We start from the raw sequence: 13614 nt of genomic DNA, 5'->3' as shown, positions 1-13614 counted from the left end.
GGTATTTTTATCCTACCATATTAGGAAATGCGAAATCCAAATATGGAATGACTACGCGCGTAAGCGTCATCTAGTAAAACAAACATGGCTGCCACCAGGGGTTTACCCGGACTCCACACAAAGAAGTTCGCTGATTCTGTTCTAAACATTTTGGATTCCGGCATTCCCATGGTGTATCCTTGGAGGGAAAAGATGTATAATAATTTGGTTATTACGAGGATACCTCAAAGTATGCACTCAGACATTACGTCGCACATCGACCTCCGACGCGCGTCGGTCGATACTCCAGCTGTACTGTCTTCGTACATACTTTGAGGTATCCTCGTAAAAACCTCATAGTCATATAACCGGTAATATTACCATATTACCTATATGTGTTTACTCATTCAGTATCATTTTGGGATTCGATGAATAATAAATAGACCCACAATCTTTAACTTATTTATAGTAATTTGTAGCCAACTTGGATAATGCGACTAATATAATTCATAGGGACATTTGTAACCGCGTACCGTGTGCAACGAAAGAATGATAACATATAATTTGCAAGCCATATTCATACTCGTATACCAATAATATGAGCCACAAAGTCGCATATTCTGGTTTTTAACACACACAATATTACATGTACAATTCATTCTGTGTGTTTGTGTATATATCAACTATATTGCAACTTAAAGCGCTGTTGTCGTCGTGCAGCGCGTGTTCGAATTTCGTGTAAATAAACAATGTATTTTACACGCCTTGTATACGTCGCTATGAGTCCATATCGAACAAGACGCGGCACGACGACTGTCACCCTTTAATTCATTTTGGTTGCTTTTTATAAGTTAAATCCAGACTAGGATATACAGAGCGACCCAGGATAAATTTTATCGCGGTAGTGTTTTTATTCATGAAGCGTATGAGTAGAAGAGTCACAAATAACATAATGACGTACACGCACAAGATTTTTGATTGGGTTGAAAATGATAGAGATAATGACATCAAATGTCCCGCCATCATTTGTCAACTCAGGGAATAGTGATTTGATATCATATGATTATGGTACAGATGTGTTGAGAATAGCGGTGAAATCTGAAGGAGGGAAAGCAGAGACTTCCATCGGACCCATGCTGTCGACACTATAAGTCTCGCGAGGTACATTGCTGCTCGTACGTGAGTGAGACTGCCCGAATTTGGGAGGTTTATTAACACTGCCCAGCAGGTGTTCTGTTTTCGTGACAATCGTAAAAGTAGTGCCGACCGCAGATTGAAAATATAAAATAACACCAATCACATGACTGATATTTGAAACACTGTAGAAACGAGATATTTTCGCATTTATAACGATAGAAATCTGTGGATAACACATTTGCATGTATGATAATGAATTATATTTTACTATAAGTCAGTATATTTCCCGAATGCATATGATACATAAATGTTAATATGATACGGTATCAGCGGTAATGAGGGTTGATTCTCTAGTAAGTGTACATCCTGTGACCGCTCTTTCATTACTAAGACCTGACGAGCTAGGATATTGATGTCAACGACAATGGTGTTCAGGTTTGTACCACTACTTGTATTGATATTCAGTACACGGGTTTACGTTATCAATGGAGCCAAAATAGTAAAACCACCAAGGGATACAGAAACAATCGAAGGCAGAGATGTTACGTTTGAATGTCGCGTTAATGTACAGTTGCTGCCCAAGAACCGCCGTGGAGATTATTGGATTTACTGGTTGCATGACGGTGCCTATGTGTATGAAGACAGTAAACACCACTTCATACGAACAGACACGCAATGTGGTCTTGAGATCTACCGGGTTAACAACACTGATGCAGGAAAGTATGAATGTGCTCTATACGATACTTATGGTTATGTGGTTGATAACAGAGATGCTACGCTCAACGTAATCGAATTCCCTGCATTCGCTAACCAACCAATAAACAGTAAGACTATTGAAGAACACACTACATTACTGGAGTGTAGTCTCGATGATTCAGGTGAGTCAGTATTCACTGTGAACTGGTTACGAATACGGAATAGCCATGTCGAACAATTGTCAGAAAATTACACAATGCTCCATAATTTAGACAATCAAGCTGACGTTTCACGGTACTCAGTTATAGGTGATGATGGTTACATCTTTAAACTCGAGATTAGAAATACAAAGCTTTCAGATGCAGGTAAATATTACTGTGAGGTAACTTGGAGAGGGGACGTTATTTTAACATCAACGAAAGCAAATTTAAAAGTTAATTCATTGGAGTGTCATCCAGAGCTCTTGCCTTTTTATTCAGAAGGTGATAAACTCACTACTAACTGTTTATTAACTGGATCCAGTGACACTGGACATGTTCAGCTATTATGGTGGAAGAATAACACAACCGTTAATGGGTCACAGCCACATTCCGATAGTCCAAATATCCAGAACATGTGGACACTGACTGCAAGCGACGATGGCGCAACTATAATTTGCATGGTGCGAAGTTTCACCTACTTAAACGACATGAGATGTACCGTTGGACCTATAAATGTCCACTTTTCGCCAATAATGTCGATTACCCCTCAATATCCTGAGCTGCTCCCAGGTGAATCTGTCACGTTTAATTGCTCAGCCCGTGCAAACCCAGAAATAACTGAATATACTTGGATTGTCAATGGACGAATCGCAGCACAACCAAACATGAATAACAACAACCATCTGTTCACAGTAAACAATGTGACAGAAACAAACAATGGCATGGGCGTGACATGTAGGGCAAGAAACTGTTACAAAGTTGGGTCAGTAACCGCAAACATTAAAATAAGTGGATTACAAACTATTCTGCAGACTCCAAGAACAAATATCTCTACGACAGTTATCTCGTTATCGCACACATCAACGTACAAACTCCCTGTATTTACGAAGTCATTCCCTGTTCTGCATATCATTATTTACAGCGCTGTTGGGCTTCTCGTAATCTGCATCATTCTTCTAAGCGTATTTCTGTGGCGTACTTGTCGTCATGATAGTAAAATCGGAAACCACAAATCGGAAGACACATCACATGAAATGAACGAACTATCCGCGGCGGGAATAGATTCTAGTTATGAAGAGTGTAGATTGAAAACAACCACATCACCGCATCAGTATGAACCTATCATCCACAACCAGCAAACAACCTCTGCACAGATGAGACTTCCACCTACATTAAAAACCGAGCTACAAATGAGATGTAAAGAGAACATTGCAGCGAAAGACCCCGTTGAAGTTATTTATGCTCAGGTAAATAAAGCAAGAGTCAACACATCCAAGACACGTGACAATAACAAGGAGCCCATGTACCAGAATTTACCGCCACGGGCAGCTTCGTTAGTATGCAAGAGCGAAGAAGACATCTCGAAGTTTGAGGAAGAAAATTCCACGGCTAACGTTGAGGGACTGATGTATGCTGAGCTTGATCACCAACTCTGCGGGACAGTGAAGCGTGACGGCTCGGACAGGCGATTGCAAGATGCAGAGAAAGTGACATACGCAGAACTTGGAAGCTGTTAAATGTACAGTATCCATCCCTATTCTCAATTCCTTTATTGCTCAACAATACGACATCAGTCGAGTTTAAGATACACGGATGTCTTGTTTTAGTTAATATATAAACTTGTAATTGAAAAAACAAACAAAAAACAAACAAACTTGTAATTGAATTCTTACATGCAATGAGTTAAATGTATATAATCTGGAAACCAAACCAATGTAACTTATAAAATCAGCTACAAATAGTCAACGTAAAATCGTGAATTATATAGCTTAACACTTTGAAACCACAGACGAGGATATGTCTTATCTATTCAAAACCATATAATCATGCGGAAATATAAAATTCCATTTACTCCAGATGTTTCCGCAAATATTCGAAGGAAAAACAAGTATATTTATACAGACACTGAACATTAAAACAACAACTTAAAAAATAGACTAGAAGATACAAGCAATTATTTCTACTTTAGAGTACTCATGAATATTATTTTGTAGGTTTTACGCTGTGCAATCAATTGAAACTTGTCTGTAGTAGTAAAGTGCGCACCCATCGACGCAAATCGCATCATATGCATGTAGCTTCGGGATTATGGGCGAAGAATATATGTTTGAGATTTATTTATAATTCTGCCATGTTTCAAACACACTAATCGAACTCCTGTGTCATGAATGCAAAATTATAACCCAGTGAATAAAAGATAGTGACTAAAATTGTTATCTGTGGCTTCATAATCTGAATGTGTTATATTCAAATTAACTTAGTTGCTAACGGCAACCACATTTATATTGATACAAGTCATACAATCATCCTATTATTAAAATGTCACACGTTGTACGCGTACGTATCCAGCGGGCGGACGTCTTAATGACCTTTGTCGAAAACTACGTCGCAAGAAAATAGTTTTTCTTTTCGAAAGGATCAAAGGTCAATAATTTGTCGATTGGTCGAAACACGACTTTTTGCATTTGCAAACACTGAGACGTGAATGTGCGTATTGCATTGTCCATATAAATATGAATATAAATGGTATGTTAATGGGAATATTTCAACAGATCGCAACAAGTTCTCCATTCAATCTCTTGGACAATCTTTAACCGTTAAAACCTCAATATTACATGCAACACGTGCACTTTCATATCATTCCAATTTACTGTCATAATAATACGAATAAAGGAACCGAGTCAGAGTCCCTAAGTAACAAAAAATCTGTTCAAGTGGTATTAATATTTTGTCTTATAATCCCACTCAAATTAAAAGATCAATTAGAATTTATAATACATACAATAGAAAGAAACTAGAAACTGAGCCCCAATCTGTGATCTATTGAAAGTCAGCCTCCAAGACATCGGTGTTTTTGATTCATATGACAATATACGATGACAATCTAATGACGGCGGGACCATGTAATCCCCGGGCCTACAAACTGTAACAGGAAATGTTCAAAAATACATGTATTAACTCCTCCGCTAAATAAATTAACAGTTCAAGAAATGCTATACTTCCATTCAGGTTTCGAGGCATCGTTTACTCACATTGATCTGCGTGCAAATAGTTTTGATTTATACACGTCTGTTAAGCCACTATTTTGGTATTTGCCACTATTTTGGTACCCGCGAAAATTAAAACCAACGTTCTCTTGCTCTTTGTTATTATTTTTCTTCACAAGTCAATAAATCTCATAATTCTGAATAATTCTGGACAGTTTGTGTATAATTTGGAGTAATTTGTTATGTTTAATTTAAGTTTTCTTTACTTGCGCATCTTTTCAGACCGAATTGTCATCTTTTTGACGCAGACACAGTGACGCTAACTTAGGGGGTATTACAATCGGCTGTACTAACAGCCATATCGCGGAGCTCAATTCAACTGTCGTACTTTTAAAAATCAATTGCATAGCATATCCGTCGCCGATTGAAATGGTGTTAGTGCATCGAAACTGTTCGGCGAAGCTGCTAGGTAAGTATATGACGATTCAATACTAATATTGATATTTACTAGCTAGCTATCGCACTATGACTTGTTTAGTGTGCCTGCTCAGACTGCTGCGGCGTCTCGAGTCGTCCATTTGATTCTATCATCATCATCATGTTGTGTTCAATTCCAATTTCGAATGTGCATCGATTTCTCAAAACAGTAATTTATAGACATGTATATAGTTCATCTGATCCAGAAAGTGATAGTTTAAACTTCATGTACATGTCCAGCTTGAATTTAAATAATCTATATGCGGACGTTGAGCAGGCGGACAACAACAGAGCCACCGAGCGATATGCTATTTTTCCGTTTTGTGTTTCTTCCAATTGAGATGCATTTCTGTAAAATATTCCGTATATGATGACAGAATTCGCTGGTGTTGTCAAGTTGTAGCATCCATTCTGGAAATTTTTATATTTTAGCAGCTATTTATTTTCTTGAAATTAAAATGTTTTAATACGCAAGATTTAAGTAATTAATGAGGTCTTGATATTAGTAATTTATACCTATAACCTGAATGATATTCTTGTATAAAACATGTCAGTCACTTTCTTATTTTATCATATTTTTTCTCTATAACATGACGAGATAGAACAATTTGTATAATATACACTTGCGTAAATGACAAAGGTGTGTCAATAGTCAATAAAACAGCTAGCTGCGGTTCCGTAGCTCTTTGGTGCGACCTACAATCGAATTTTGCCCTAACAATTTTATTTCGACGTCTTTTTTTTTAATTTTGTAGTTGTACGTCGAACATAGAGCTACGGGATCTATCACAGTTTAATAACAGAAATCTGGCATACGTAAATTAAATCGCTTTTGCTTTCGATTACTATGGTGTGACGTACCTTTATTGTGAATTGATTGCTGGATGAATAACATACAAACTTTTGTTTGCAATTTGTGTTTATAAATAAGCAATAATTTGTGATATTTTACAATTACCGCAGAAACCAAGCAAATTACGAGAAAACGGCAGCCATTGACATCCCACACTCCCGAGCACAGAATAAATGTAATCTCGTTTGGCGGTCATGTGATACAGTGGTGGAAGAATAAAACTCACTCTTCCCGTTATTCTAATTGTTCCAAGAAAGCAATCACATACAGTATTTATAATTGTATGATTTTTGTTTAATAATAGAAACTAGTTGCATAAACGCAATTTATCTACTGATTTCGGTCACGTGGTACAAAATTATAGGTCTCGCGTAATTTGCTATAAACTCTGGAATACAAAATGGCGTCTTTCGTCTTGTTATTTTCCTGCGACTCGGTGTACGGTAAATAAAGTCAATTTTTTATGACCACCGTCATCATTTCACAGCGCAAATAGGTTCTGGTCATTGTTTGGAAGTAAATAAACATAGTGAGTACTTTCGAAGGTCTTAAAATGTGATTTTCGCGACGACCAAATTTGGCATGTGGATTTTAACCGGTATTCAGTCGCACAAGGCCCCATAGCCCTATGGGCCGGCCAGAGTCAGTCACGTAAATAATGCGGTCGGCAACATAGGGCTATGATTCCACAGCTATAAAACAGCCTAGGCAATACTATAGTCATTTAGAAAAGACATACAATTATTACATGGTTATTTCAATCTTTGTATTACATTTTAATTTGTTTAGTAAGTTTTACAATACAAAAACCATCTTTATTATTGCTGCATTGTGGATATAAATGTAGCTCCAGAATGTGAGTAACCACTTGGAATTCCTACTGAATTTTGGGACGCCATGAATTCACAGAAATGCTTTCTTAATTTCATTTCCAAATACTTGCTGTGATAGATGAATGTTTAAACAATCATTTATACATGTTCCATAAGTGAATAAATAATATTACTAAAAAAAATCCTTTGAAAATCAAAAGTTTACCATTCAATCTATTTGTATCTAACAATGTTGTCCTGACTCACTGCACTAATGATCAATGGGATAATGGCTTCCTATAGGGAAGAAATGTGTTAACTCAATATTGGATTTTGCAAAGAATTGTGGGATTGAAAATTGAACTGAACAATATAACCATAAAATTTTTAAAAATAACTTGCACGTTGCTTGAAAACAGGAGAGGTAAAAAGCTTATTTTAACGGAGGGCTCTATGGAAAAGATGTGAGCCCCCCAAATGCCATCTACAGTTCAATTTTCTATCTCACAACTTTTTGCAAAATCAAATATGGAGTTAACACAGTTCTTCCCTATACATGTATATAACACATTTCTTCCCTATACATGTACATGTATAACTAAAACTGGATATTATGAATCACTGTCTTAACTATGAAAAAAATAATAAGGTATAATTATTACCTCAGAACCTAACCTGACTCACTGCACTAACAACCCATAAGATATTTGTTACTCATAATTAGGACTAGGTATTATTATTATTTTTAATAATTTTTTTGTGCCAGGCAACAGTTCCGGACATTGAATGTCACTGTTGTCTCTCCTGACTTTTTTTTATGTGCAAATTGCAAGTGCTGACACATAGTGCATTTTTGCCACAGAAGTCATATTCAAGTTTGGGACTACATGACAGGGCTGTGCGGCCATTTTCCTATCAAATGGCAATTTAATGCGCTATCCGACCTTAATCAAAGTTCCCCCAAAGTCGCATTCGTTAGTGAATAAATCTTGGCCAGTGGAATTGGGCTTTCTGTGTTCAGCCTTAGTAGGATTTGAACTTGGGTCTACAAATCATGAGTCTGATGCGACAACCACTACGGTATACTACCAGTGACCGGTAGGACTAGGTATTATTACCTGGTAATCGAAGACGACCTGACCCGACTCACTGCACTAACTATAAAACTAATAATAAGGTATTATTATTCCCCTAGAACCTAACCTGACTCACTGCACTAACAACAAATTGGACATTTTTACCTACATGTATAACAACAGTGTTCTCTCCACACCTCTAAAGCGTAATGGTACAGTGATGTGACCCTGTGAGATGTTCTTTCAAGGGTGTGGTCCCTCTAAATCCAAATCAAATACTAGAATATTAATAATTTGCCCATTGCACGTAACAGCAACAATGTGACAAAACAAGTCTCACAAATCACAAATGCTGCATATGTCCGAAAAATATACTGATTTGGTACACTGCTATTATTTGCAGTTTGTACTTTAATTCAAAAAAAAAACAAGTGAAATTAGGTCCCATTAAAAATAAAACTGTACATAAATCGAAGCAAAAATTATTCAACTGCAGGCGTCGGCAAAGAAAAAAAAATGACTGTCAACACTGTTGTTTGGAGGTGTCCATCTGCCCAATGGTTGTGTGTCTCGGCTACGCTGGTGGCTCATGCTTTGCCAAATTTTGCCGAATGGCGAGTTGAGTTTTAAGTTGATTTGCCAAATAATATATTTTGTAGCCAAAATTGACCATATTTTAGGAAAGTAATGATTATTTGAATGTATAAACCATCTTTATAGTAATGTTCTTGAATGTATAATAAAGAAAAATGAACGACTTTTACCATAATATTTTTTCTGATAGTTAGTCGATTTTTCTAGGATAGTTGACGTCGCCATGTCTACAACAGAGCTGGTATTATGTTACTGTATTTCGCTGATCATGTATTAAAAAACTCTTGAAAAATATGATACATCAGGGCAAAATGTAAGATAAAATATGAAACTTCGGTCTGACCTTTTGCATCACTTCCTGTTGAAACACCATAGTTCCTCACAAAGTCGTATGTTATCACATGACTTTGTGGACATTTTTTTTTATCATCCCCAGTTCTTTCTAAGATTAAAACATTAACTCGAGACACACGTTAGATCAAAAGAAATACCTGGATTGCCAGTCTGTTTATTAGTGGTTCTAAGATAATCAATCGCCAATGAATCATTTTCAGGAATTTTTTTAAACAAGAAACAGGGGTGCATCGCCCTCATGCCATGGCCATGTGCCCCTTACCCTCGGGGGCAGATTTTCTGGCAACCACAAAATTCTGAATGACAAGGCATCACAAGTGGCTTCAGTCTTCAACTTTGACCTGTCTGACAGAAATTTTGGCCCAAAGGAAGCCAGAGAATGCTCCACACCCTGATAGGGAAAACCCCATCTCCCCTACTTGGTGGTGCCGCTGAATTGCAGTGCTCCCTCTTGCAGTTTTTTTCAAGAAAAAACCCTGATTTTAATTAACAAAACATTCTAAATTTGTTCAATGCAAGAATGTTACGGTTTAGCGGACAAAGTTAGGGTAATCATAGCATTACACATAAGGTATAGATCAATGAAAAATCGTTGACTTTAGTTTGAAATTTTGTCATTATTGATTTATTATTTTCATCCTATTTTGAAACCGACAGTGACATGGGCACTAAAACTGACTGTACTTGACACGAAATAATGATAAACAGTTATCTCCATGGATAACAATATATTTACTGACTGGCTATAACATATTAACTATTTCTATTGCTTTTTAGCTCCGCTGTCGACAAAGTCGACACAGCTAGGCATTAGTGGAATGGTGCATAGCAGACTGTCAAAACCTAAAATTCTCTAATTTTGGTGAATTTTTTTGTTATTTTTGGTAAAAAGTGATATTTTCGACTTCTTGTTAAAAACCGCTATTCCGATTGCTTTGATATTACATATATAGGTACTATATGTGGATCTCTCTCAGATTTGTTCATTTCATAATGATATCTTAAATTCTCTAATTTTGGTGAATATTTTTGGTAAAAAGTGATATTTTCGACTTCTTGTTTAAAACCGCAAGTCCAATTGCTTTGATATTACATATATAGGTAATACACCTGGACCTCTCTCAGATTTGTTCATTTTGTGATGATATCTTTAATTCTCTAGTTTTGATGAATATTTTTGTAGTTTTTGGTAAAAAGTGATATTTTCGACTTCTTGTTGAAAACAGCAAGTCTGATTGCTTTGCTATTACATGTATATATATATAAGTACTACATGTGGACCTCTCTCAGATTTGTTCATTTTGTAATGATATCTTCAATTCTCTAATTTTGGTACATGTAAATATTTTTGTCATTTTTGGTAAAAAGTGATATTTTCAACTTCTTGTTAAAAACCGCAAGTCCAATTGCTTTGATATTACATATATAGGTACTACACCTGGACCTCTCTCAGATTTGTTCATTTTGTGATGATATCTTTAATTCTCTAGTTTTGATGAATATTTTTGTAGTTTTTGGTAAAAAGTGATATTTTCGACTTCTTGTTGAAAACAGCAAGTCTGATTGCTTTGCTATTATATATATATATAAGTACTACATATGGATCTCTCTCAGATTTGTTCATTTTGTGATGATATCTTTAATTTTCTAATTTTAGTCAATATTTTTGTAATTTTTGATAAAAGGTGATATTTTCGACTTCTTGTTAAAAACCGCAAGTCTGATTGCTTTGATACTATACATATATGTACCTCAGGTAAACCTCCCTCAGATTTGTTCATTTCATGATGATATCTTCAATTATCTAATTTTGATGAATATTTTTGTCATTTTTAGTAAAAAGTGATATTTTTGAATTCTTGTTGAAACAGCAAGTCCGATTGCTATACATACCATACATATTGTTCATTTTCTTATATGATATCCTCAGTTCTTTAATTGAAATGTGCCTTGCTAACAGCGGAGCTATCTCAGCCGATAGGCTGCTTGTTTTGCTGTTCTATTTCAAACTTTATTTGACTTGATAAATACATAAAAGACAATGGAGTAAAATGATATAAAATATCAGACTGTCTCGTCTTTAATTAATTGTAGATAGATTTTAACTAATTTTATACTAACACAGTTATTGTATCACAATATTCAATGGGAAAATTATGCAAATTAGATACAGTGTTTGACTTGGGGTCTGGGGAGAACACTGAACTTGGACTGATTTTTTTTAATCCTGAGGCCCTGACCTGAATCACTACACTAACAAGCAATGAGACATTTGTTATCTATAACTAGAACTGGGTTTTACATGTATTAATCCTGAGGCCATGGCCATAATCATTGCACTGATGACCAATGGGACACATAACTAGAACTGGGTATATTAGTTTCAGAGGACCTGACTTGACTCAGTGCACTAACTACCAATGGGTCATTTGTTATCTATAACCAGGACTGGGTATTATTATTCCCAGAGAACCTGACCTAAGTCACTGCACTAACTAGCAATGAAACTTTTGTTACTTATAACTAATACTGGGTATTATTAATCCCAGAGGACCTGACCTAACTCACTGTACTAACTAGCAATGGAACTTTTGTTACCTATATCTAGGACTGGGCATTATTATACCCAGGGAATCTGACCTAACTCACTGCATTAACTAGCAATGGGACTTTCGTTACCTATATCTAGGACTAGGCATTATTATACCCAGGGAACCTGACCTAACTCACTGCATTAACTAGCAATGGGACTTTCGTTACCTATATCTAGGACTAGGCATTATTATACCCAGGGAACCTGACCTAACTCACTGCATTAACTAGCAATGGGACTTTCGTTACCTATATCTAGGACTAGGCATTATTATACACAGGGAACCTGACCTAACTCACTGCACTAACTAGCAATGGGACTTTTGTTACCTATATCTAGGACTAGGCATTATTATACCCAGGGAACCTGACCTAACTCACTGCATTAACTAGCAATGGGACTTTTGTTACCTATATCTAGGACTGGACATTATTATACCCAGGGAACCTAACCTGACTCACTGCACTAACTTCATGTACAAATCAGACTTTTGTTACTTATACTAATACTGGGTATTATTAATCCCTTGGGCTCTGTTCTGGCATTTGTTAATGAGGACTGGGTTTTATTAATCCCAGAGAACCTGATCTAACTCACTGCACAAATGACCAATGAGTCATTTGTTACCTATAATTAGGACTGGGTACTACCGGTATTAATATTAATTCCCTGACCTGACTCACTACACTAACTACTAATGGAAGACTTGTTACCGATAACCCTTAGGCCCTGTACTGGGATAAATTAGCATAACATACAAGCTTTGTATTTTGATAGATATTTTAACAATTTTTTTTTTATTATTGTAGGAAACTTGGAAATACTATACAGAGAAATGAAAGAATATGGTATCAATGGCTTCAGTACCTGTAACAATGATTTATGACTTTTTAGTAATTGTATTTGTATACCACTTTTTCAGTTTTCTGATTATTTTGTGACTCTATGGTGTATTTTGTTATAATGATAATAACAAAAATATTATAAAACTGTATTACAAAGGTACCATACAGTATAACAACAAGAATTAAAGTGTGATTATAAATTTATACTTAATTTAGAAATAATGTTTCTCTTCTGGACCCTTGTCAGTGTTGGTCACTTTGTAGTAAAGCATGTGATCATGTCAGCATTATGCATATTGTCAACAATTATAATATTTGAACTCTCAATATTTTCCAAATGAGTGAGATGATAAGTAAGATGGTGCATTGTTTATTTTCAAACATGCTATATATTAAATTGCTCAGTACTATGGAAAATTCTATAATATTTGAAATTGCAGTGTTAGATTCTTCAATTGGGCAAATAATATAGTTTGTACAACTACAAGACAAAAATATATTATTTCTGCTTCTTGCAATACCACATTGTGTTGTGTTTATATTCTACAAAATGTTTGCTTTAAAAATTTAAACTTGATTGAAGCATAAAGCTTTGATCTCTATGATTTATGTCTAATAATTTAAAAACAACTGTTCATGTGTAGCACAAATTAGGGGCTTACAGTTTGACCTAGGTTCATGGTGTACACTAATTGTGGTTGGCATGGTCACACTAATTTCCCAGCAGTGTAAAGGCAGATCACAACAAACTTGATATGAGCATCATACATAGTGGGTTGTTATGTCACATTGTTTTGTTCAAAAATGGGAACTGATTGGGATTGATCTTTGTGTGTGTGTACAAGCGTACATCTCCAGCTGCATCGTTAACATGCCAGGACTGCTAACATTCTAACTGTACACATGCATCAAACATCTTGTGATATACCGGTATATATCAATATGTATATACCGATATATACATTGTCCTGGAACCAGATCTTGGTCGTGTGTATGGGATTCTTTCAAATT

General features: G+C 35.7%; 1 protein-coding gene and 1 long non-coding RNA gene across 2 annotated transcripts; both read left to right on the top strand.

Moving 5' to 3' along the window:
* Positions 1-1540: 1540 nt before the first annotated feature.
* Positions 1541-4222, top strand: LOC144350272 (uncharacterized). The gene has a single exon (XM_078008527.2). The coding sequence runs from the start codon at positions 1541-1543 to the stop codon at positions 3527-3529; it is 1989 nt and encodes a 662-aa protein (XP_077864653.2). The 3' UTR covers positions 3530-4222.
* A 1104-nt stretch (positions 4223-5326) lies between these two features.
* Positions 5327-13208, top strand: LOC146736159 (uncharacterized). Its single transcript, XR_014931007.1, has 2 exons — positions 5327-5468; positions 12568-13208. It is a non-coding gene; the product is annotated as an uncharacterized LOC146736159 (long non-coding RNA).
* The last annotated feature ends 406 nt before the right edge of the window (positions 13209-13614 follow it).

Source organism: Saccoglossus kowalevskii, chromosome 11 (assembly GCF_978046115.1).
Source record: "Saccoglossus kowalevskii chromosome 11, keSacKowa6.1, whole genome shotgun sequence".
Taxonomy (NCBI): domain Eukaryota; kingdom Metazoa; phylum Hemichordata; class Enteropneusta; family Harrimaniidae; genus Saccoglossus; species Saccoglossus kowalevskii.
This window is presented reverse-complemented; position numbering and strand designations above follow the sequence as displayed.